Source organism: Balaenoptera borealis (genome assembly GCF_965194805.1).
Source record: "Balaenoptera borealis genome assembly, chromosome: 20".
In the NCBI taxonomy this organism is placed as follows: Eukaryota; Metazoa; Chordata; class Mammalia; order Artiodactyla; family Balaenopteridae; genus Balaenoptera; species Balaenoptera borealis.
Window position 1 is genome coordinate 61,286,969 of NC_138879.1, and position 20,796 is coordinate 61,307,764.

A 20,796-nucleotide genomic window follows, 5' to 3' on the forward strand; every position below is an offset into this window, starting at 1 on the left:
CCAGCCGGCCTCAGCCTCCTCACTGGACCCTGAGGGGCCAGCCTGTTCTCCCCTCCCCACCGGGAGTGCCCCCCCGCCTCTGTGCCACAGTCCTTGGAGCCTGCCGCCCCGGAGCTGCCCGGTCTCGCTGCAGAGCACCTCCAGGCCTGGCCTGTGCCCCTCACTTCCTGTGCGACTGAGCAAGGGCGCCCTTCTCGGAGCCTCCGTCTTCCCGCCTGCAGATGAAGGATTGGATTTTGCAAGCTCTCGTGCTAAGTCTGCTGGGTAGTGGCTGGATAAGATGCCGAGGCCACCACAGGGTGCAGTGAGGAAACGCCCTGTGAGGGATCAGTACGTCTGCCTTGGGCACGGGCTGGGGAGGAGTTGTAGGCGGCTGCACGCTGGCTTTCCCTGAAACAAGTGATTTTTAAGGATTCTTCCGAGAGACCATGGACTTGGAAGGACTTGACCATGAGTAGTGAGTGCCCTGTCCCTGGATGTTCCAAGCAGGGCCTGAATGGCCACAGATCAGGGGTGCTGGTGAGGGTCTTACCTCTGCTTTCATGTGCTCAGATTGGGGTTATTTGTGTCTTATCACCACGTGGCATTGCAGGGACCCTGAGGACTGAGGCTTGGAATACAGTGTCATGTCCACAGTCTGGCCTTGGGGCCTAGGGGAATGGGGGGTTGAGTTCTCTCCTACCCCCCAGACTAGGAGCTCACTCCTGAAAGGCTGTGTGACCCTGGGTAAGTGACTCAAGCTTTCTGAGCTTCAGTTTCCTCATCCAGAAAGTCATAATAAGGGATTGCGTGAGCTACTTGAGCTCTCAGTGCCTGGCAGGTGCTAAGCACTTGATAAACACTGGTTACTCTGCTCATTCATCCCTATGAAGGGGTCCTGCCACCCGGGAGGCCCCCCGAGGGAGGGGGACATTGAGCTCCTCCTCGGTGCCCCCTCCATTGATCCGACTAGCCAGTGCTTTCTTGGCCTTGCCCTGGTCTCCTCCGGACGTTGCTGAAACCTGAGGCCCAGAGCCTTGGGGGACCTGGCATGGGGTGTCCTGCTCCATCCGGGGGCACTTCGCGATGACTCTTGGCCCGCAGGTCATGTGTTAGCTGCCTCCCTAAAAGCTCCCAGCCCAGACCCTGCTGGTGCGCCAAGCCTGCCAGGTGCCGGGAGGCTGTGTGCACAAGCGCTGTGGTCGGCGGGGCAGGGACGCGGGCTCTGGAGACGCCGGGCTCGGGACAGCTCCTCCTCCCCTCGGAGTCTCTGGGTCCAGCCTGCTGGGCCTGCCTCACTCCCAGTCTCCAGTGCTGAAGTCGCCTAGGCTGGCTCAGGTAGGGGACCCTAGTGCCTCGCTCCCCTTTCCCTCCCAGTAACGCCTGGGACCCCCACTGGCCAACCTGGGCGTCCGACCAACGTAGTCTTAATTATTGTCTTTACCATCTATCTCATCCTGGCCCACAAGGTGTTTTGTGACCTGGGACAAGTCTCAGCCTCAGTTTTCCCATCTATAAAATGGGGAGCCGGCCTCCTTGCTTGCTAAAGCCTCTTCCAGCAAAGCAGATCTAATTTCCTCTCTATCTGATCTAACTGTATACGCCCGTTGAGCAGGAGCCACATGGGACCGCACGTCGCTGGTTGAGAATCTTGTCCGTCATTTCTTTTTCTCTCTTTCTTTTTTTTGGTCACGCTACACGGCTTGCGGGATCTTAGTTCCCCGACCAGGGATCACACCCGGGCCCCCTGCAGTGGAAGCGCAGAGCCCTAACCACTGGACCGCCAGGGAAGTCCCCACATTTCTTCAACTGAGCCCTTAAAGACCACAGAGCCCTGTAGCCTTCTTGCCTCGGGTGTGTGGAGGGTCCCTGGACGCTTGGCGGGTTTGTGGCGCCGGGGCTGCTACCGTGGCTCCTCTTCTCGGCCTTCCTCTGTGGTGGTGTGTCCACCAAGCGCCCGCGAGGTACCCCCCCCCACCCTTGGCATCTCATGCACGCATACGTATGCACACACGCGTGCACACGGAGCCGCCCGCTGTGTCTCTGCTCCTTGGCTTCAGGGGACTTCGCCCAGGTGACTTTGCTCCGAGTACCAGTTTCCAGCTCTGAGAAGTGGGGGAGTGGCTGCGAATGTGATCTGTTGATTTCCGCTGTGGCTTTAGGAGGAAGACCAGTAGAAGAGGGGTTCCCAGGACCGTGCAGCACAGTCTGGGTGCGGCCCCGGCGCCCAGCCCAGGCAGAGGTGCCAGTGGTCACTGTGGCACGCCCACCTGTCTGCGAGCTGCCCAGCTGCTGGGAGCAGTGTGCCAGGCTGGGCTCCTCTGGCCTTTGAGTCTTGCGATTCTGTCCCCCGCAGGCCTCGAGCTGCTCAGAGCCCCACCTGGAGCAGCCATGACCCGCTGGATGTCCCTCAAGGCCTCCCGGCCACACAGACCTGCCCCGGCGATCCGGTGGCCTGCTGCTGGCATCTGCGTGCCCCTGGAAGGCCCAGGAGTCTAGGGCTGAGCTGTCCTCCTGGCACAGTCTACGGGGTTCCCACCCCCACCGGCTCCTGGACCAGGCAGGGGCCGTGTCCACCACTACGGCCTGAGGCCTCAGCGCCTCAGACCCAGGGGGAGGCTGTTGGCTGGAGCAGCCGTGGGGGAAGGATGGCAGCCTGAGCGGAGGCCGCCGCAGAGCCTGGGGTCCCCGCGGTGGGAGACCTTGTGTTAGACAGCAGTGGCCCTGAGCCCAGCTCTCCTGCCTCGTGGTTGTGTGGCTTTGCGGAAGCCGCTTGACCTCTCCAAGCCGCCATCCAGAGGGTCGAAGTAGCCATGGTAGCTGCCTCCTGGGCTTCTGAGAGGGTGACACAGGAGCGTTTGCTGCCATGTCTGGCCTGCTGTCCCTGTGGGTGGGTAAGCTGGTCCAGGCAGCAGGGAGCGCCCTGTGCCTGCCAGACCCGGGGACCCAGTGACACACCCTGGGAGGGGTCTGCAGCCTGGCTGGCCGTGAGTGTTTGGAATGGAGGTCAGAGGTCACCCCGTCCCACAGACCAGGGCGGGTCCCAGTGCCTCCGCCTCCTCTCTCCTGGCCGGGCCGCCCTGGACCTTCTCTGGGGCCTCGGCGTCGCATCACACGTGAGCACTCTGACCTCGTCGTGCCACTGGTGGGGGTCGGGGGGCGTGGGGTCCATCCGTAGGGGGCGCAGGCCCACCTCTTCAGCGCCCTGCCACGCCATTCCTGCGGGACACCCGACGCGGACGGCCAGACGGCCTCAGTGCCCACGGGGCCAAGTGGTGTCGGGGTCTCCGGTCTGCAGATGCCTCAGCCGGGCACTGACAGGCCAGCCCAGAGCCAGCGGGGCACCGGGGGAGGGGTGGCCACCGGCCTGCGCGTCTGGGGCCTGGGTGCCTGCCCCCAGCCGTGAGACCGGGCAGCGGTGTCGTGGAGCGTGCCCTGGGACCGCCCCGTGTGTGAGTGTGTGTGCCAGCCCGGTGCTCTGGCGAGTGGGCTGAGGACAGGGGTCTTCCGAGTGCTCCCCACCTGCTCTTGTTTAGCGCTGAGGAAGGCGGGGTGGCGGAGGCCCCCGGGCTGAGGTCCGTAGTCAGTGAGCCCCCTGGGTGCTGGCTCGTGGGCCGCCTCCTAGCCACGTCTGGTGATGGGGTGGCCACGAGCATAGCACATGGGCAGCGAGAGTGGGCACCTGCGGGGAGAGCGTGAGCCTCAGGAGGATGGGTGGGGCCCGGCTTGAGGTGTCTGTCATGCCCAGGTCTAGGCCCTGGGGGTGAGACAGCAGCGAACAAACAGCAAGCCCCCTGCGCTCAGGGACTCACGGTCTCGTGCTGGGACGGTGGGTGCAGCCCCAGCGAGCCATTGCTGTTGTTATTACTACCGCTACGAGGTCAGAGGTCGGTGCAGTGGGATTACCGTGGGGTCCTGGGTGGGGTGCACAGTTTTCCCAGACGCAGGGAGGCCCTGAGACACCCTTGTGGCATAGAAGCCAGGGCCTGGGGGGAGGGTGTCCAGGTGGGCCTGGGGGCGAGCAAGGGCGAGACTGGAGGGATCTGAGGGGCCCCAGCGGAGGATGGACTGACTCCTGGTGGCCGCCGTGGGCACTGGCACCGGGGTGGGAGTGGGGAGGCTGGCGAGGTGGCCATCATGCTGCTCTCGGCGGGTGATGCCAGGGGCCCAGGCCGGGAGGTAGAAGAAGGGCCTGGATCCTGAATATCTTTGCAAGCAGAGCCCTTGGTGGGAGAAAGGGAAACTGAGGAAGAACCCAGGCTTCTCGTCTGGAGCAGCCGGGAGAGTGGAGGTGGCCGAGGAGCTGGCTGGGGTGGAAGGGAGGGCCAGGAGCTGCTTGTGGGTGAGGCCGGGTCGGGGCGGAGGCGCAGGCGGGGTGGCCGCTGCCGGCCTCACTGCCAGCCCGCTGTCCCCTCTGTTGCAGGAGCTGTCCCGCCTGGAGCCGGCCCGGGGGCGAGCTGGGGTCCCACCGCCCCCGCCCCCGGGATGACCGCATCTGGCCGTGCCAACCCCTACAGCATCGTGTCGTCCGAGGAGGACGGGCTGCACCTGGTCACCATGTCGGGCGCCAACGGCTTCGGCAATGGCAAGGTGCACACTCGGCGCAGGTGCCGGAACCGCTTCGTCAAGAAGAACGGCCAGTGCAACATCGAGTTCGCCAACATGGACGAGAAGTCGCAGCGCTACCTGGCCGACATGTTCACCACCTGCGTGGACATCCGCTGGCGCTACATGCTGCTCATCTTCTCGCTGGCCTTCCTTGCCTCCTGGCTGCTGTTCGGCGTCATCTTCTGGGTCATCGCCGTGGCCCACGGGGACCTGGAGCCGGCCGAGGGCCGCGGCCGCACGCCCTGCGTGCTGCAGGTGCACGGCTTCATGGCGGCCTTCCTCTTCTCCATTGAGACGCAGACCACCATTGGCTACGGGCTGCGCTGCGTGACCGAGGAGTGCCCGGTGGCCGTGTTCATGGTGGTGGCACAGTCCATCGTGGGCTGCATCATCGACTCCTTCATGATCGGCGCCATCATGGCCAAGATGGCGCGGCCCAAGAAGCGCGCGCAGACGTTGCTGTTCAGCCACAACGCGGTAGTGGCGCTGCGCGACGGCAAGCTCTGCCTCATGTGGCGCGTGGGCAACCTGCGCAAGAGCCACATCGTGGAGGCCCACGTGCGGGCCCAGCTCATCAAGCCCCGGGTCACGGAGGAGGGCGAGTACATCCCGCTGGACCAGATCGACATCGACGTCGGCTTCGACAAGGGCCTGGACCGCATCTTCCTGGTGTCGCCCATCACCATCCTGCACGAGATCGACGAGGCCAGCCCGCTGTTCGGCATCAGCCGGCAGGACCTGGAGACGGACGACTTTGAGATTGTGGTCATCCTGGAGGGCATGGTGGAGGCTACGGCCATGACCACACAGGCCCGCAGCTCCTACCTGGCCAACGAGATCCTGTGGGGCCACCGCTTCGAGCCTGTCCTCTTCGAGGAGAAGAACCAGTACAAGATCGACTACTCGCACTTCCACAAGACATATGAGGTGCCGTCCACGCCCCGCTGCAGCGCCAAGGACCTGGTGGAGAACAAGTTCCTGCTGCCCAGCGCCAACTCCTTCTGCTACGAGAACGAGCTGGCCTTCCTGAGCCGCGACGAGGAGGACGAGGCGGACGGAGAGCAGGACGGCCACGGCCCCCAGGCCAGGCGCGACTTTGACAGACCCCAGGCCGGCACCGCCCTCGATCAGCGGCCCTACAGACGGGAGTCCGAGATCTGAGCCGCCAGCGGCCAAGGTGCAGCATCCGCCCCGCCGGGGAAAGGCCCCGAGTCCCGCGAGGGCCCCGGGCCAGAGCGGCATGGGCTTGGGCCCTGATTGCAGACTCAGTAGCGTTTTAGATGTTTTACATTTCTTCACAGCGGCCTGGGAATGTTGGTGGGAGAGCGGGTGGCCTGAGTGGCCTCTGAGGCCAGAGCAGGCCTGGGGGCGGGGAGGTGGCCTCCAGGGGAGTGGGGGGAGGTGGTCGGGCCACAGGAGCTGGGGGCTTCTGCCTCAGGGGGGAGCCACAGCCTCTCCAGAAACGGCTCACCAGCTGCCCGGCCTCTGTGGGCGAAGGCCCGCAGGCTGCAGTGCACCTCGCTGGTTTTTAACTTGGGGAGAAACACCGGGTTTTGGCTTTCTCAACCTTAGTTTAAGACTGTTTACAAAAAAAAATTAACATGTGATTGAAAAAAAGTTTTATAATTTGAGGGGGGTGGGAAAGGACAACTAGAATTCCATTAGTCTGCCAGGATGCAAGTAGCTGGGTGGGGTTTCCAGAAGGTTCCCGAGGCTGGGCTGGCCTCTCTTCCATGAAGGCCGGGCACGTGGCCTGAGGGCAAGCACGGAGGTCAACCCCGCCTCCCCACCCCGTTGTGCTCTGTGCTCACGGGGTGAACTGGATTTCCTTTGTGATGGCAAAACCAAGACCTTGTTAATGATCATAACAAAAGCTTTTCAGTGTCACTGGGGTGGGAGTCAGGGCCGGGAAGAATCCAGTCTGAGCTTTTTAAGTTTGACTCTGTACCTCCTTTGAGGTGCATCTCAGGGCCGGGATGGGACCTGCCTGCGGTGGAAGGTCTGCTCCTACCCCCCAGCCCCACCCACCCTCCACGACCCCAGCCCGCCAGATTCTCCCTCCTTTTCTGCCCCGTGGCCTCCACCCCCTTCCCCGGAGGGCCAGCTGGGGAACGTAGGGGTGGATAGCTCCACGGGAAGGGGGGCCAGCTTCCCCGACTCCAAGAAAGTGTTTCAGCCCGTCCCCGCGGGGCCCCAGCATGAGTCGTGCCTTAGAGACCCTGGGGGGTCTGGCTCCAGTTGTCACTGTTTTTTATTGGACTCACCCATCCTCCCTGCTGGCCCCGGCTCCACCATGGCCCTCTGTCTGCGGAGGCCAGGCCGAGCCGGCACCCATCCCGCCAAGGTGGGCAGCAGAGGTGAGCCTGGGTGGGGCCCAGCCAGGCTGTGCCCTGGTGCCGAACGCACAGGAACGTCCTAGGAGAGCCGTGGGCTGGTCAGCACCCACATCTGGGCACCTCGGTCAGGGAGCGGCTCGGGCCCCCTGATTTGTCACTGGCTCTTGCCTCTGCCAGCCCAAGAGCTGCCCAACGCAGGCTCGTTCCTGGCGAAGGAAACAGCTGTCAGGGCGGAGCCTGGGCCCCTCCCAGGACTGCTGAGAGCGCTGTCCTCACAAATGACCAAGCCGGTCAGTCATTAGAGAGCCCCAGCCTGCCTATCCAGGCCGCCGCGGGCCAGCTCACCACCCGGAGATGCCAGGGCTCCGGCCCAAGTTAGGAGACAGAGGCCGAGTGCAGATGGGCGAGGGGCAAGGAGGGGCCGGGGGCTGCAGTGGGGCCTTCTGCCTCTCCCCTCCTCCAGCCCCTGCAACAGCGGGAGGCCTGGCCCTGAAGTCAGGGGCCGTGCAGGGTCCGGGCCCCGGCTGTGTATTCCCACCCAGAAAGCCCTGCCCGGGCCTCAGACGCCACCCTAACTTCCGGTCAGGAAGAGTCGGAAGGGTCAGCCCGAGGCAGGCAGAGGCCTCGTTCCTCTCAGGATCTGCTGGACAGGCCTCTGCCCTTCCTGGCCTGAGCCCCTGCCTCCTCAGCCTTAGTCCTGGGCGGTGATGTGGAGTCCCTGTGGTTGCCAGGTGGGTGGCAGCTGGCCCTGGTCGCTCGGGGCTGGCACATGGTCCTGTTGGGCCAGCCCTCCACTCACCCCACCAGGGCAGAGCCCCGGGGGCCCTGGGTCCCCCAAGGCCCTAGCTGTCTCGGGTGGCCCGGGGCGCCTCCTCTCGGGCCTGTCCCCCTCCCAGGCCCACGCTGGACGGCTCAGGCCGCAGACCCTGCAGGAGGGCCTCCCCGAGCTGCCTTTCATCTCTCACCAAAGGCAGATGCTGCGTTTTCAAACTCCGCTGCCCTCTTTTTGCCTCCTCTGTGTTTATTTATTTATTTATTTATTTATTTATTTATTGCTTGTGCTGAAGACCAAAATAGCCTCCCTCTTCAGTGCCCTTGAAGTGGGAGGGCGGATGGGGGGAGCCGTGTGTGCGGAGGCAGGCTCACGTGGTCCCTGGGGTGCGTGTGCCCGTGTGTGGGGCGTGGAACGTGCGAACCCGGTGAGTGTGCGCTGTGCCGTGTGTTGTGTGTGCGCCGAGCACGCGTGTCTGCTACATGTGGCCTGTGTGCTGAGCGGGTGGGTGTACAAACCTGCTCCTGAGCCCGCCGCCCCCGGCAGTGGTATTTCCGGGAAGTTCCTCGACAGCCTGGACCCAGTGGTGCAGAGGCTGGAGCTGGCTGAGGCGCCCTCCGCCCTGAGACGCTGAGCTGCTTACGTGGGGCGGGGCCTGGGGACAAAATACGTGTGTGAGCACCGAGGCGTGAATTCCCGTGTGGAATCATCTCATCCGTGTGCCGGTAAAACGTGTCCAATTATGGCTTTTCCTGTAAGTGCCCGAGTGTACATGGGAGTGCTGTGCAGATGTGTGCCCGCGACGAGCTCCGTACGTGTGTGAACCTGGGCTGATGGTGTCTATACGTGATGTATACATGTGTGTAAACGCACACAGGCTCACACAGTTATGTGTGTATCTACCCAGAGGTCTGTTTGTGTGCTCGTTGTATACGCAGGCGTTGGTTTAAATGTTCACCAGGCTGTGGGGCTGGGCACACAGTACTCAGGACGGACACCGGCCGTGGTCCCACCAGCCCTCTGCCCCGATTCTGTCCACGTGGGCAGGCGTGGAGCACGTGTGACAGGGTGAGGCTTCTGTGTACCCGGGCACAAGGTGACAGCTACACGTGTATGTGAGGACTTGGCCTCCAAAGGTGAGCGTTTGCACGCAGTTGCATGTAGGAGGCCCGTGTGCATTTGTCCACGAACGCACGTCCGTGTGTGTGCCGGGCTCCGTCAGCAGGGCTGTGCCTGCCTGCTGGGGGGGCGTGTGTGCGTTCGCGGACCCGCCCGGGTCCCGGAGGTCGTGTGTCGAGACGGGCGAGTGTCTCAGAGCACGGCGCCCCCTGCCCCCCCGTACCTGCTGGTGCTGTGCCACCCTAGGGTCCTGGCGGGGGCAGGGGGCCTGGCGGGAAGGAGGCCCCTGCACAGGTCAAATCGATGTCAAATCTATTTTAAATGGTGAAACTGGAGAATTTTCATGTTATTTTCAATACACAGCAGTATCTAAAGACGTAGGCCACAAGACTAGACCGCATTAAACCATTTTGATCTCTCGGAGTGCCACCGTGTGCAGACGTGTGTTTGAAAGGCCCCGCCTGGCGCGGCGGGTGCTGGTGCTCGTGCGGCCTTCACCCCCCCGGCCGTGTCCTGGGCTGGGGGGGCTCCCCAGAGGCCGGCGGGGGAGGGGAGAGAGGACAGAACTGGCCTCCTCGAGGACCCCCGCGTTCTTTTCAGGCCGTCGCACACGCCCTCACCCTCCCGCCCCCCGCCACCACCGTCCTCTCCACGCGGCCCGAGTGTGCCAGACCGCCCGCCTTGCCTGGACTCGCGCCCCTGCCTTGCCCTCCCCGGGCCCGTGCTCCCCTTTCCTTTCTTCTGCAAGGGTTTGATGAAGGCAGGGCAGGCGCGGTCTGGGCCCCCAGCTCGAGGCAGCCCTGCTTCTCACCGGCGGACAGGAAGCCGGGTGGCGTGCGGGCGCTGGGGTGGTTGAGGCTGGGGCGATGGGGCCGGAGGGCAGGCAGGTGCCGCCGTCGCGGAGAGCAGCGTGCACGTGCACAGCCCGTTCCGGGCAAAGGAGAGCGTCGTCGCCTCGAGGGCTCCGGTGGCTTCTGGAAGTAGCCCCCAGGGAGAGAGTCCTTCCCTTTGCCCAAACATTCCCTGAGTGGAGACCTCCTCTGTGTCAGTGAAGGACCGGGGCCCTCATGCCGTGGGGTCCAGATGACATTCCAGACCACAGGATAAGAAGCCGGGTGATGGGAGGGGCTGGGGTGGTTGCGAGGACTTCCTGGCAGATGTCCCATGAGTCGGACCTGGAGATGGTTGGCTTTATGTGGGGTGGGGGCTTTCCTCCCCTGGCCCTGAAGCTTTCCCTGCGACCCCAATACCGGAGTCTAAGCCAGTTGTGGCCTCCCCCGCTCCCCTGAGAGCTATTTCCACAGCACTGACAGGTCCGGCCTCTGGGCAGGAGGACCTGGCCCCAGCCGGAGCTCAGGAGTCCCTTGGGGCCCGTCCTGGCTGGGACCCCGGGTCAGACGCCAGGCCACGCGCTTGCTCAGTGATCTGGAGTAGTGGCTTCCTTTCTCCTCTGGCCTCAGTCTCTCCATCAGTGGAAAAGGGTGTTCCTAACAACGGCCAGCTCCCAGACTTCTTGAAAAGAATGGAGGAGAGAAGCCCTTCGTGCAGCGAGTGCTTTGGACCCGTGCCCTCCTGTTTGAACACAGGTCTTCGGGTAGGGGTGACGCAGCCAGGACCCCCTCTGTGTGTGGCCGTCACCACTGGCTGCCTCTGCTCTCTCCTGCCTCCCTGAGGATGAGAGAATCCGCCTGAAAACTGGTACACGTGGGGTGGGCGGGGAATCAGGATCAGGGCCCGGGCTTCCTGTTCCGGAGGAAGTCGGTTCAGGGTCAGTGAGGGACTTGCCCAAGAGCAATGGGAGGGTAGTTATCTGAGCTGGGGTCAGAGCTAGGCCTCAAGCCCCCAGCCCCCGCTGCGGGCTTCACGGACTTCACGTCTGCTCCTTTGACCCAGATGCCTCCGCCCTCCCGGGCCGGAGGGATAACCTGGCCAGAGGGTCTGCCCCGGTTTATCCCCAGGTCCACCTCCTGCGACTTGGGAGGACGTCGGAAGTGGGCTTCTCTTCAGTGTCAAGGGGCCAAGGTCAGAGCGGTGGGGCCTCGAAGGACACCCCCATCCCCCCACAGCCCACCCTCCACCCAGGACCAGAGGGGTCTCAAAACGAGAATTAGGCCTTTTGGCCCCGCTGCCTGAAACCCTCCCTGTCTTCCTTCCACACTGGAACTAGAGTCCCCGCTGTTTCTCCAGCCCTGGAATCTGCCCATCCTGCCCCCTCCCCTGCTCCAGGCACCCTGCCTCGCTTCAGCTCCTTGAGAGCACGTTTTGCCCCTACCCCAGGACCTTTGCAAGGGCTGGTCCCTCTGCCTGGATCCCTCTTCCCCCAGACCCGCCTCCCACCCTTCCCGGCCCCCGTGCTGAGGCTCCCCAAGGGCAGGGATGGCCGTGTCTCTCGTCCACTCCTGGGTGCCCAGTGCCAAGAGCCGGGCTAGGATGTGCTCCCTGTGTATTCGTCTAACGGATGGTGGGTGGATGGCAGGCCCTGTGGGCTTCACCACCCAGAGGAGTGTCTTCAGGCCTCACCACCCTGCAGCCCCCCTTCACCTTCCCACTGACCCAGCTGGGCCAGAGCCCGGCCACCAGCCACGCTGAGGAGCGAGCAGCTCGGCCTGGGGCAGGAAGGGTGGAGAGCTTGCTGCTACAGGGGATTTGAGCCCACCGAGGGCTCTGGGCCCTACTTTCTTCCCTCTCAGTGCTGCCGAGAAAGCACAGAAGTGGGCCGTCCTTACCCAAGCCTGGACTGGGGTCTCGACGGCCTTCTGCCTCCTAAATGCTCATGACCGGCCATCTCTGGGCCTCAGTTTCCCTACGTGAGAAATGGGAGCTCCACCCATTCCTTCAACAAGTGTTTACGAATTGCCACTGTGTGCCAGGCAGGCATTGGCGCTCTGGGAGGAAGCAGGGCAGGCCCAGCCCCTGACGTCAGTCTAGGGGCTCAGGGGACAGGCGTTCAACATGTGAGTCCCCAGAAGTAGAGCCTGCAACAGGGATTCGTGTGCACGTGATTCACTGGGGGGTTGGGGGCGGGAAGCAGCAGAAGCAGGAGAGGAGCTGAAGGGCCCGGGTGGGTCCAGCTGACGGCCAGCTGGCCTGAGCCTGGGCTCGGGAATGTGAGCTGTCCCACTTGCCGGCGGGGGCTGGGCTTTTGTACCCTCAGCAGCCAGCCTCTGGCTACTGCCACCCTGCCGGGCGGGGAGGTCCAGCCTCTCAGCCATTTCGGGCCAAGGTGGCTCCTGTTGGCCCAGAATGGTTCTCCAGGGAGGGGGCAGCTGAGAGCCATTAGCAAATGACACAGCACCTGGGCGCCCGGCTCATCCCGGTAAAGGGGTTCAGGTGGCGCACAAGCCACGCCTGCTGCAGCAGTAGCGATGCAGTGCGGTCCCTGAGTGAGGGACACGAAAGGGTGCCATGGGTAAAGCAAGGGGAGGCCTTGTTGCAGGGACCAAGGCGGGGGGGTCCTCCAAGGAAGTGACATTTCCTCTGAGATCTGAAGGGTGGGTAGAGGTTTGCCAGGTATGTGGGGAGGAGCTTCCCAGAGAGAGAGAGAGAGACCAGCACTAGCAAAGGCCCTGGAGTAGGAGAGCTCAGGAAGAAGCAAAAGGAGCCGCTTGGCTGGGGCAGGGAAGGCCACCCAGGGCCCGTGGACCCCACGCAGGGCCCGGCCTCCTTCCCCAGCACCCAGCACCCCTCAGGCCTCCCTGGCAGCCTTGCTGCATTGCCCTCCTCCTCCTGGAAAGCCAGCCTCTCCGGAGCGGGAGCTTTGGTTCTATCTTGTTCACGACGGAGCCCCAGCACCCAGAACAGCCGGTGCCTGGCACCCCGTAGGGGCTCAGCTTTGGCTGCTCCCACAAGATGTGAAAGAACCGCAGGAAGTAAGATGTCCGTATTTGTTCTTGGCCTGTCCTGCGAGGGGCCGGGGGCCTTGCCGCAGGGCTGGCCGGGGTGGGAGGGTCCAGGAGGCCTCCTCCGTGTTGGCCAGGCTGTGAGGTGCCCGGGAGCCACTGCCTGCAGACTTTAACATTTTTCTATGCTGTGGTCTTCTTCTCAGAATAACATTTTGAAATGCACAAAATGAAATACCTCTGGTTGCAGAGGAAACCCATCCTCGTGCAAAGCAGTTACCAAAATACAAACGAAAAAATTTGTGGGATATTAATAACCACATTTCCTCACTAACCGCTGATGCCAGCTTCCTGGTGGTGAGCACAGCCTCACTGTCGGGGGTCCCAGAAAGTCACTGACGAAGAAACCCCCCCCCCCTCATTCTGCAGTCAGCAGAATCGCCTCCATCCATAAATGAAGAGGACGGCAAATTTCCATTTGAGGTGAGCAACACGGAGATGGACATGTTTCTCGTCCCAGTACATATGCCCTCGGGTTTTCCCCTGAGCCCTGGTGGGCGTGCGGGCCCGGGTTCAGGCCCTGCAGGCCCAGTGGTTTGGAGACAGGCTTGCTGCTGTCAGGCAGGACAGGGGAACTTTGCCGGCAGAGGCCCGAGAATAAATACCGTAGGCTTTGTGGCCGTGAGGTCTCTGGAAGCGGCGTGGCTCTGTTGTAGCATGAAAGCAAACCCGTTAGTTATTAGTTACTGTGTTCAAATAAAACCTCATTTATGGACACTGACATCCGAATTTCATATATTTTTCACATGGCGCAAACTATGACTCTTCCTTTGATTCTGCCCCCACCCCACAATCATTAAAAAAATGCAAAAACCATTCTTAGCTAAAGGGCCATACAGAAACAGGCTGTGGGCTACATCAGAACCTCCCAGAGGGCTTCTTTAAACTCACAGCACCATGAGTTCTGATTCATCTGGCCGGTGGCAGTCCCCAAATGTGCATTTCTAACAAGTTCCCAGGTGATGTTAAGCAGTTACGGGGGCCTCACCTTGAGAACTGCTGTTTTTCTGCCTGGGGGAAGGAGCCCCAGAGGTTTGTGTGTTGACCCCCTGCTCTGGCTCTCTCACACGGTTATAACCCATTCCGGGTGTGAGTTTAGGTGGCCGGCGTTCCCTACAGAGGTGTCGAGCCGAGGTAGCCCCTCTCTGATGTAGGAGAGGAAAAAGATTGTTTTCCCGTCTATCCTCCTAGGTCCTTCAGCTGGTACCCTGCAAAGTGGACTGACAAAAGACAGATGAACAAGGGAAAAACAAGCAGAAGTTTATCAACATATCCATAGCACATACACATGGGAGAACTCAGTGATGAGTGGCTGACAAGGATGGTTAGAACTTAGAATGTCAACAACGCTTTACGCGTGAGGAAACTGACGCGTGAGGAAACTGAGGCTCACGGAGAGGAAGGAGCGGGCCGGCCTCTCAGTGCTCAAGCCAGACCTCTGCACCTCGTTTCTGATGCACCCTTTCTCTCCCTCACCTCCCACTCTAGTGCAATACCCTGACCTTTAAATTTTTAAAATTTGTTTTCAGCCCCAATACGTTTCTCCATCCCGCTGCCACCACCCGTTCCAGGCCACTGTCCTCACTGACTTGGATGATTGCAGTTATCTCCTCTCTGGTCCCCTGGGCCCCCTCGCCCTTCTCTACCTGCACAAAACTTTAGAGTCCCCTGGGCTTTGGGTCTGGGTGACCTGGGCTCCCTGACCCTGATGGGTCCACTGGGGTGCTGCATGAAGGCTCCTCCAGCAGGCAGAGAGTTTGGCTGCACCAAAAGGAGCACACCAGTTGCCTGGGTCCTGGCACCAACCTCTCTGAGTGACCTGCCGGCCCCAGGCCCTCCTTGAAACCTCAGTTTCCGACACATGAGGAATGAGGCTCTCTGAGGCCCTGGGTCAGGCCTGCATGCTGAAGGGCTCTTCCTTTCCCTTCCCGGATCGATGCTGCTTCAGTGCTGAGGCCTGGGGCTGTTCTTATTCCCTAGTGAGGCCCAGTGCAGAAAGTGAGCTGGAGCTTGGAGACCACAGCTCTGGGCCAGGGCAGGGCCCGAGGTTGTGTACTGTACAACCCCAGGATGCCATTCACAACCTACTCAGCCGTGCACAGCAATGGCAACTGCTGAGGCCTCTTGCCTCTCCTTGCTGCCTGCGGGCTCCGTGGGGAGGGATCTGCAGCATGTATGGCAAGTATGGTTTGGGATGCCCGGGGCCCAGATGGGAGCTGCTCCTGCAGACACCAGCAACGTTTTTTTTGCGAACCTACTGGCCAGCTGGAAAGTGTTTGAAAGGGTGGTGCGGCCTCCTTCCATCACACACACATAACCACATACAGACCCACACATACACGTGCACACACACCTAAAATGTACACAAACACATACACGCCCTAAACACACACACAACAGTGTACGTCGTATTACACAGTAGTGCAAAAGAGCAGCCCCTGATGCGTGCACCAACGTGAAGGGGCCTCACAGTCACAAATGGAGACGTGCTCGAGTTCTAGGATAGACATGACTCTGTGGGGATAGAAGTCAGGCTAGGGGTTGCCTGTGGGAGCAGGTGGGCCAGTAACTGAGTGTTGGGGGTAGAACTGGGCGGATTTGGGCTCAGAGAACAGGCAGCACCTGGATCTGGAGGGACGGCCCGACGAGGAGAGAGGTTTTGGGTCCACGTGTCCTGCCCAGCAAAGAACAGGTTTTTATCAATGTATGCATTGCACAGACGGGACAGCTCAGTGAGGAAAAAAGATAGACAGACAGACAGACAGAAAAAGCAGACACAGAGGCAGATAGGTAAAGTGACAGAACAAAAAACATACAGCCTGATAGATGGACCAAGAGATAGCATCAGAAGGACGGACACATAAACAGATATATTAACAAAAGGACAGACAGAAAGACAGATGGACAACACATAGAGAAAGACGGGCAGGAATATGGATCGAGAGATACAGGTGGACTAACAGACAAGTGAGGCAGACAGACAGACAGTAAAACAGACGGACAGGTAGACATGTACACACACATCTGTACATAGAGTCATACACACACACACACGTAGAGACAGAGAGAGACACACAGCCAGTGGAACAGAGGGGCAGACAGCATTTTTTTCCTCTTTTTTTTTTTTCTGCCTTTGAATAGAGTTCCTCTACTGGGGCCTCTGGGGACGAGGCCCTGTGTGGGGCACGGGGCCCGAGAAAGCCACTCCCACAAGAGGTGCCATTATAAGCTGACTGTTAACTGGGAGCCTTGGATTCTGGGTGAAACGTTTTGATGACTTCGAATGATGTGAAGGGCAAAACAGGGTAGATCTGACATCTCGTATGGCATCAGAATGCTTTCTGCTCTTTGAATATTTGACTAAGGATATACATCAAGAATTGTCATATTTTTATTTTATTTGTGCTTGTTTTGTGTTTAAGAGGAAACATCCAGAAAAATTCTACCCTGAAGCCTTTTTCCTGGAATATATCTACTGGAACCAGCAGAGGGCAGGAAATCATTAGTCACTAGATGGTGTTGCTTGGTCTGTGGACAGTAAAGTCAAGGTTTTCTTGAGCACTTGGTTAATTAACTCCAGGAGCTGCGCACAGCCATCTACCCTTAATGAACGTGCCGAGTCGCCAGTATTTATAGCGCTCAGCGTTTGTGCTCTTTCTCAGCAATGAGATATCAGAGGACACAGCTGTTCTTCAGAGCAGGGTGGAAAATCAACAAATATCCACTCAGTATTAACTTTATGGATGGTCCAATGGGGTTATATTGGATAGAATAAAGAACAACCCAGAATGAATATCCTACTGAGATTACCAACTTTAAGCTTATTCTTTTTCCTTTATATTGCATTACTTACTAAATTCTGCATTCACAGAAATAAGTTGGCTGTTCAGAAAGAACGACTTTTGGAAGATAAGGAATCAAAGTGTATCTGAGCTCGTTACAATTGACGGCCCCCCAGCAATGTGGTCTCTTCATCCAATTGCTGGCAACAATTAGACAGGTACTCATCAGTATTTACAGGTGACCCCTCACCCCTCCACCGCCAACCCCCCTCCCCCCCCCCCCCCGCCTGCCGTCATCTCTAATGTAATTTGCAATTATAAATGCATCCTTAAGTTTTTACGACTTTGGAATAAGTAGGGATAGGCTGATCTTATCATACGAATAAGATCAAGCATGTTTCTCTTTGAACACAGAAATTACGAAACAGAAGTATTCCCGTTAAAATTAGCTTAGAGTCAATAAAGTCTGCTGGAATACTGATGAATGTGAAGAGTTAAGAAACAAACAGGAGGACTCAAGCTAGAACAACGAGCAGACAATACGGTGCTTCAGGTAAAGGAAGGCACTCCGTGCCCTCTTAATGAACCTCACCCTGTCCCAAAGCTAGCCACACTTGCATTCTCTATTGGGCTTTGCCAGTTTCTGGACCTCCAAGCAATGCAAACACACATTAGGTACTTTTTTATATCTAGCTTTTCCACTCAAGGTTATGTCTGTGAAACTCATCCATATTATTTCGTGCAGCAATCATTCATTTCATCATTGCTATGCACTATTGTTTGAATATATCAAAATATATGTGTCTGTTCGATTACTGGCATAAAATTTTTAATTGTCTAATTTTTCTAGCTTTTGCGTACTTGCACGTCTTTTCTTGGACATAAGCCATAATCTCTGTCGGGCTGTGTCAGAGGGGGTACGTATGTATGCTCAGCTGTATAAATACTGCCAAGCAGTTTTCCAAAGTTGCTGTACTAATTTACACTCCCATCAGCGATGCTTATCTTGCCAGTTTTAAAATATTTTATTTAGTCTGTTTAATTTTAGTCATTCTGATGTGTGTGCTGTGTATGACATATTCATTTGAATTTCCTGAACAGTAATGTTGTAGGATTGGCTGTCCGAGGCTTCTAAGCCATTTGGTATCATCTTTTCTGAACGGCTTGTTGAAACTTTTGATTATTTTTAATTGGGCTCTCTTTAAAAAGAAAATTGATTTGTAGCAGTTCTTTAGACGTTCTGGGTATGAATCCTCTATGGGATAAATGCATTGCAAATGCATCGTTCCCGTTTGTGTCTATTGTTTTTACCTAAAGTTCTTAATCTTAACAAAGTCCAATTTAGCAATCTTTTACTTTATGGTTATTGCATTTTTTGGGGTCCCATTGGAGAACGCTTTTCTGACACCAAATTCACAGATGCTGTAACAGAAAGAAGACGCACTCCTATGTTTTCTTCGAGAACCTCTGTAATCCCACCTTTCGCCTGGGCAGGACCTTCTCCAAGGTCTGCGTCCCGGCTCTGCCAGGTGACGGCCCTTCCCCAAGGGCATGGGCTCTGCGAGCCCGAGCCCTGTCCTTTGTTTCTGCGGCCTCGCGGGCGGCGCCAGCTCCCCGAGTGTGGTCTTTCTTGTCTCGGGTCCCCGCTGCGTGCTTCTCCAGCTCCCTACGTGCCCTGGTCTCTGTTAGACTAACTGGTACGGTTTCTGTTTTCCCAACTGGACAATGACGAAACGATTACTAACCTGGAAAATGTAAACTAAAGCTACTTGCACTTCTCGTTACCTGTCTGATGGGTAACAACTGAGAAGGTCAGCAATATCCAGGGGTGGTCAAACCATGGGTAAATATATATACTTCTACGCTATTTTGAGTACATATGAGTGCTAATTTTTGAGGAGCCATTTGGCGGTACATAGTAATATTACAATGTGTATGGATTTGACCCGTGAATTTTCCTTCATGCCACCCCTGCCTCTAGAGAAAGACGCTCACCTGAGTAGGAAGACTCTTACTGGCATGATCACCTACACGTGGTTTGGATGTAAATCGTCATAACAGGACAGTTGTCATACTGGCACCTCCGATGTACAACATGAGGTCGATCTATGCGGCCCGAACAGGGCAGATAGGGTATGAAAGTGTTGATCTGTACAGAGAAGCATCTGGTATAGTTGTATAAAATTATGGCCCACAAATGATCTTGTCCTGCTGAGGGTTCCAGGCACTAAACTCTCAGTTCAGTAGATGAGTGGTGCCCTAGGTCATCTGATGTTTGTAGGGGACCGGGGCTCTCGTGGGGGTGCTGCTGGACCAGGGGACCACCCAGCTGTGAGGCCCCTGAAGCACGGCCGCTGGCCAAGCCCGTAAATTCAACACTGCTCAGAATCTTTACTTGGTTGTTCTGGTCGTCCTAATCATGCCGTGAGCAAGTATGTCCCCGGGCAGTCTGAGGGCTGGGGCACAGGATAAGGAGGCTGCTGAAGGCCCAGCAGGCCGTGCACAGCGGCCTGCGTGGATAGCTGGCAACACGGAGAGGTTTGCCTCCCAGCGTGGTTGCCCCGCTGCCGCTTCTGTGATTATGTCATTTTACAGAGCGAAGGGATTTTGCGGATGTCACTAAAGTTCCTGATCAATGACCTTTGGAGGGATAAGACCCCAGTGGGCCTAATCTCATCACACGAGCCCTTGCGAACTGACTGCTGTCTCTGGCTACAGGCACAAGGGCAAGTCCGGGGCGTCCGGAGCTCAGCTGAGAGGGAGCTGAGCTGTTAGGTGTAAGTGATTAAAGCCACAAGCCACAAATGGAAGCGCTAAAGCTTTAATCACTTACTGTGATGAACGACGCAAGCATCTACAGCTGTTCCATTTTCCCCGAGGAAGTGGTGCGCCTGTTGAGGGCTAGGTAGAGCAGAGCCGCGTGGGGGTCGTCTTACTGCAGGGGGGAGCTCAGCAAAAGGCTCTGTCGGTTCTACGGACCCAAGGCTGAGGGTGGGTGTGAGGGGGTGGGCTCGGAGTGGAAACGTCCTGGGTACCAAGTCAGAGTGGGGAAAGTGCTTTCAAGGTTTCCCCTCCTCCCCGAAGGAGGCCTCATAGAGGCGCCTGGAGAAGACCCCTGTCCGAGGCTTCAGATAAAGGGACCTGGGAATGGAGGTGCTGGGGCTAGAAATGTACATTTGTGAGGAGCACTGCCAGCCAGGGGGCCTGAGCTCCTTGACTGTGGAGGGGAGCAAAATCTGTCATCCCAGAATGTGCCTCTCTGGCATGAGGATTCATTTAGGCTGATTATTTTAAGAAACAGAAGACTCAGGAAGTGTTTTTTTTTTTTTTTTTTTTTTTTACCTCCCTCTTAGCTGCCTGTAGAATTTAGATAAAGGGTCTGTTCCTGGAACAGAGCTGTCACCAGAGAAATCTGCAAAGAACGTGGGTTATGTGTGGTGGGGAAACTCAGCAGAGCCTGGAGACCAGAGTCCAGTCTGCGTCCCACTTTCTCTGCAGGGCCCAGGAAACGGCGATTTACCAAACATCTGCATGTCTGCCACCGGGTGAACTGTCTGCGTTCCCTTTGAAGCCCCAAATCCCTACCCAACATCCTCTATGGTCTTAAGCTGAAGATGGTATTTAAGGTGAAGGTTTGGCCATTGGCGAGTTACTCAGTTTCCCTGGGTCTCTTCCATGTATACATGTTATTAAAGTTTGTTTGATTTTCTCTTGTTAGTCTGCCTCATGTCAATTTAATTCTTATACCAACCAGAAGAATCTAGAAGCGTAAAGGAAAATCTTCCTCTCGGACGGCTGAGTATTTCATTATATTTCTATATATATGTATATATACATATCTCACGTTTTCTTTATCCACTCATCCATCGATGGACACAGGTTGTTTCCATATCTTGGCTTTTGCGAGTAACGCGGCCATGAACATGGGGCACAGATATCTCTTTGAGATACTGATTTCATTTCCTTTGGATACATACCCAGAAGTGGGATTGCTGGGTCATATGGTAGGTCTATTTCTAATTTTTTAAGGTACCTTCCTACTGTTTTCCACAGTGGCTTCACCAATTTACACTTCCACCAACAGTGCACAGGAGTTCCCTTTTCTCCCAAGTGAGCGTTTTCAATCTGGGGAGATCATCAGTGATGCCTCCACAGAACCTCCCTGCTGGTTCCTTCTGGGTCTGAGTACCAGACTTCCCAGCATCGCTGCCTTGGAAGAGACCCGTGGGCGAGAGGGAGCTTGTTCCGCAGAGAGAAGCAAAGGCTGTGGGGATGGGGTGCAGGACCCGTGTGGGGAGGGG

General features: G+C 57.8%; 1 protein-coding gene across 1 annotated transcript; it reads left to right on the forward strand.

Moving 5' to 3' along the window:
- The first annotated feature begins 1,236 nt into the window (after positions 1 to 1,236).
- KCNJ12 (potassium inwardly rectifying channel subfamily J member 12) lies at positions 1,237 to 20,212 on the forward strand. The gene is made up of 2 exons (XM_082374512.1): positions 1,237 to 1,317; positions 4,403 to 20,212. The coding sequence occupies exon 2, from the start codon at positions 4,465 to 4,467 to the stop codon at positions 5,746 to 5,748; it is 1,284 nt and encodes a 427-aa protein (XP_082230638.1). The 5' UTR covers positions 1,237 to 1,317; positions 4,403 to 4,464; the 3' UTR covers positions 5,749 to 20,212.
- Positions 20,213 to 20,796: the final 584 nt, after the last annotated feature.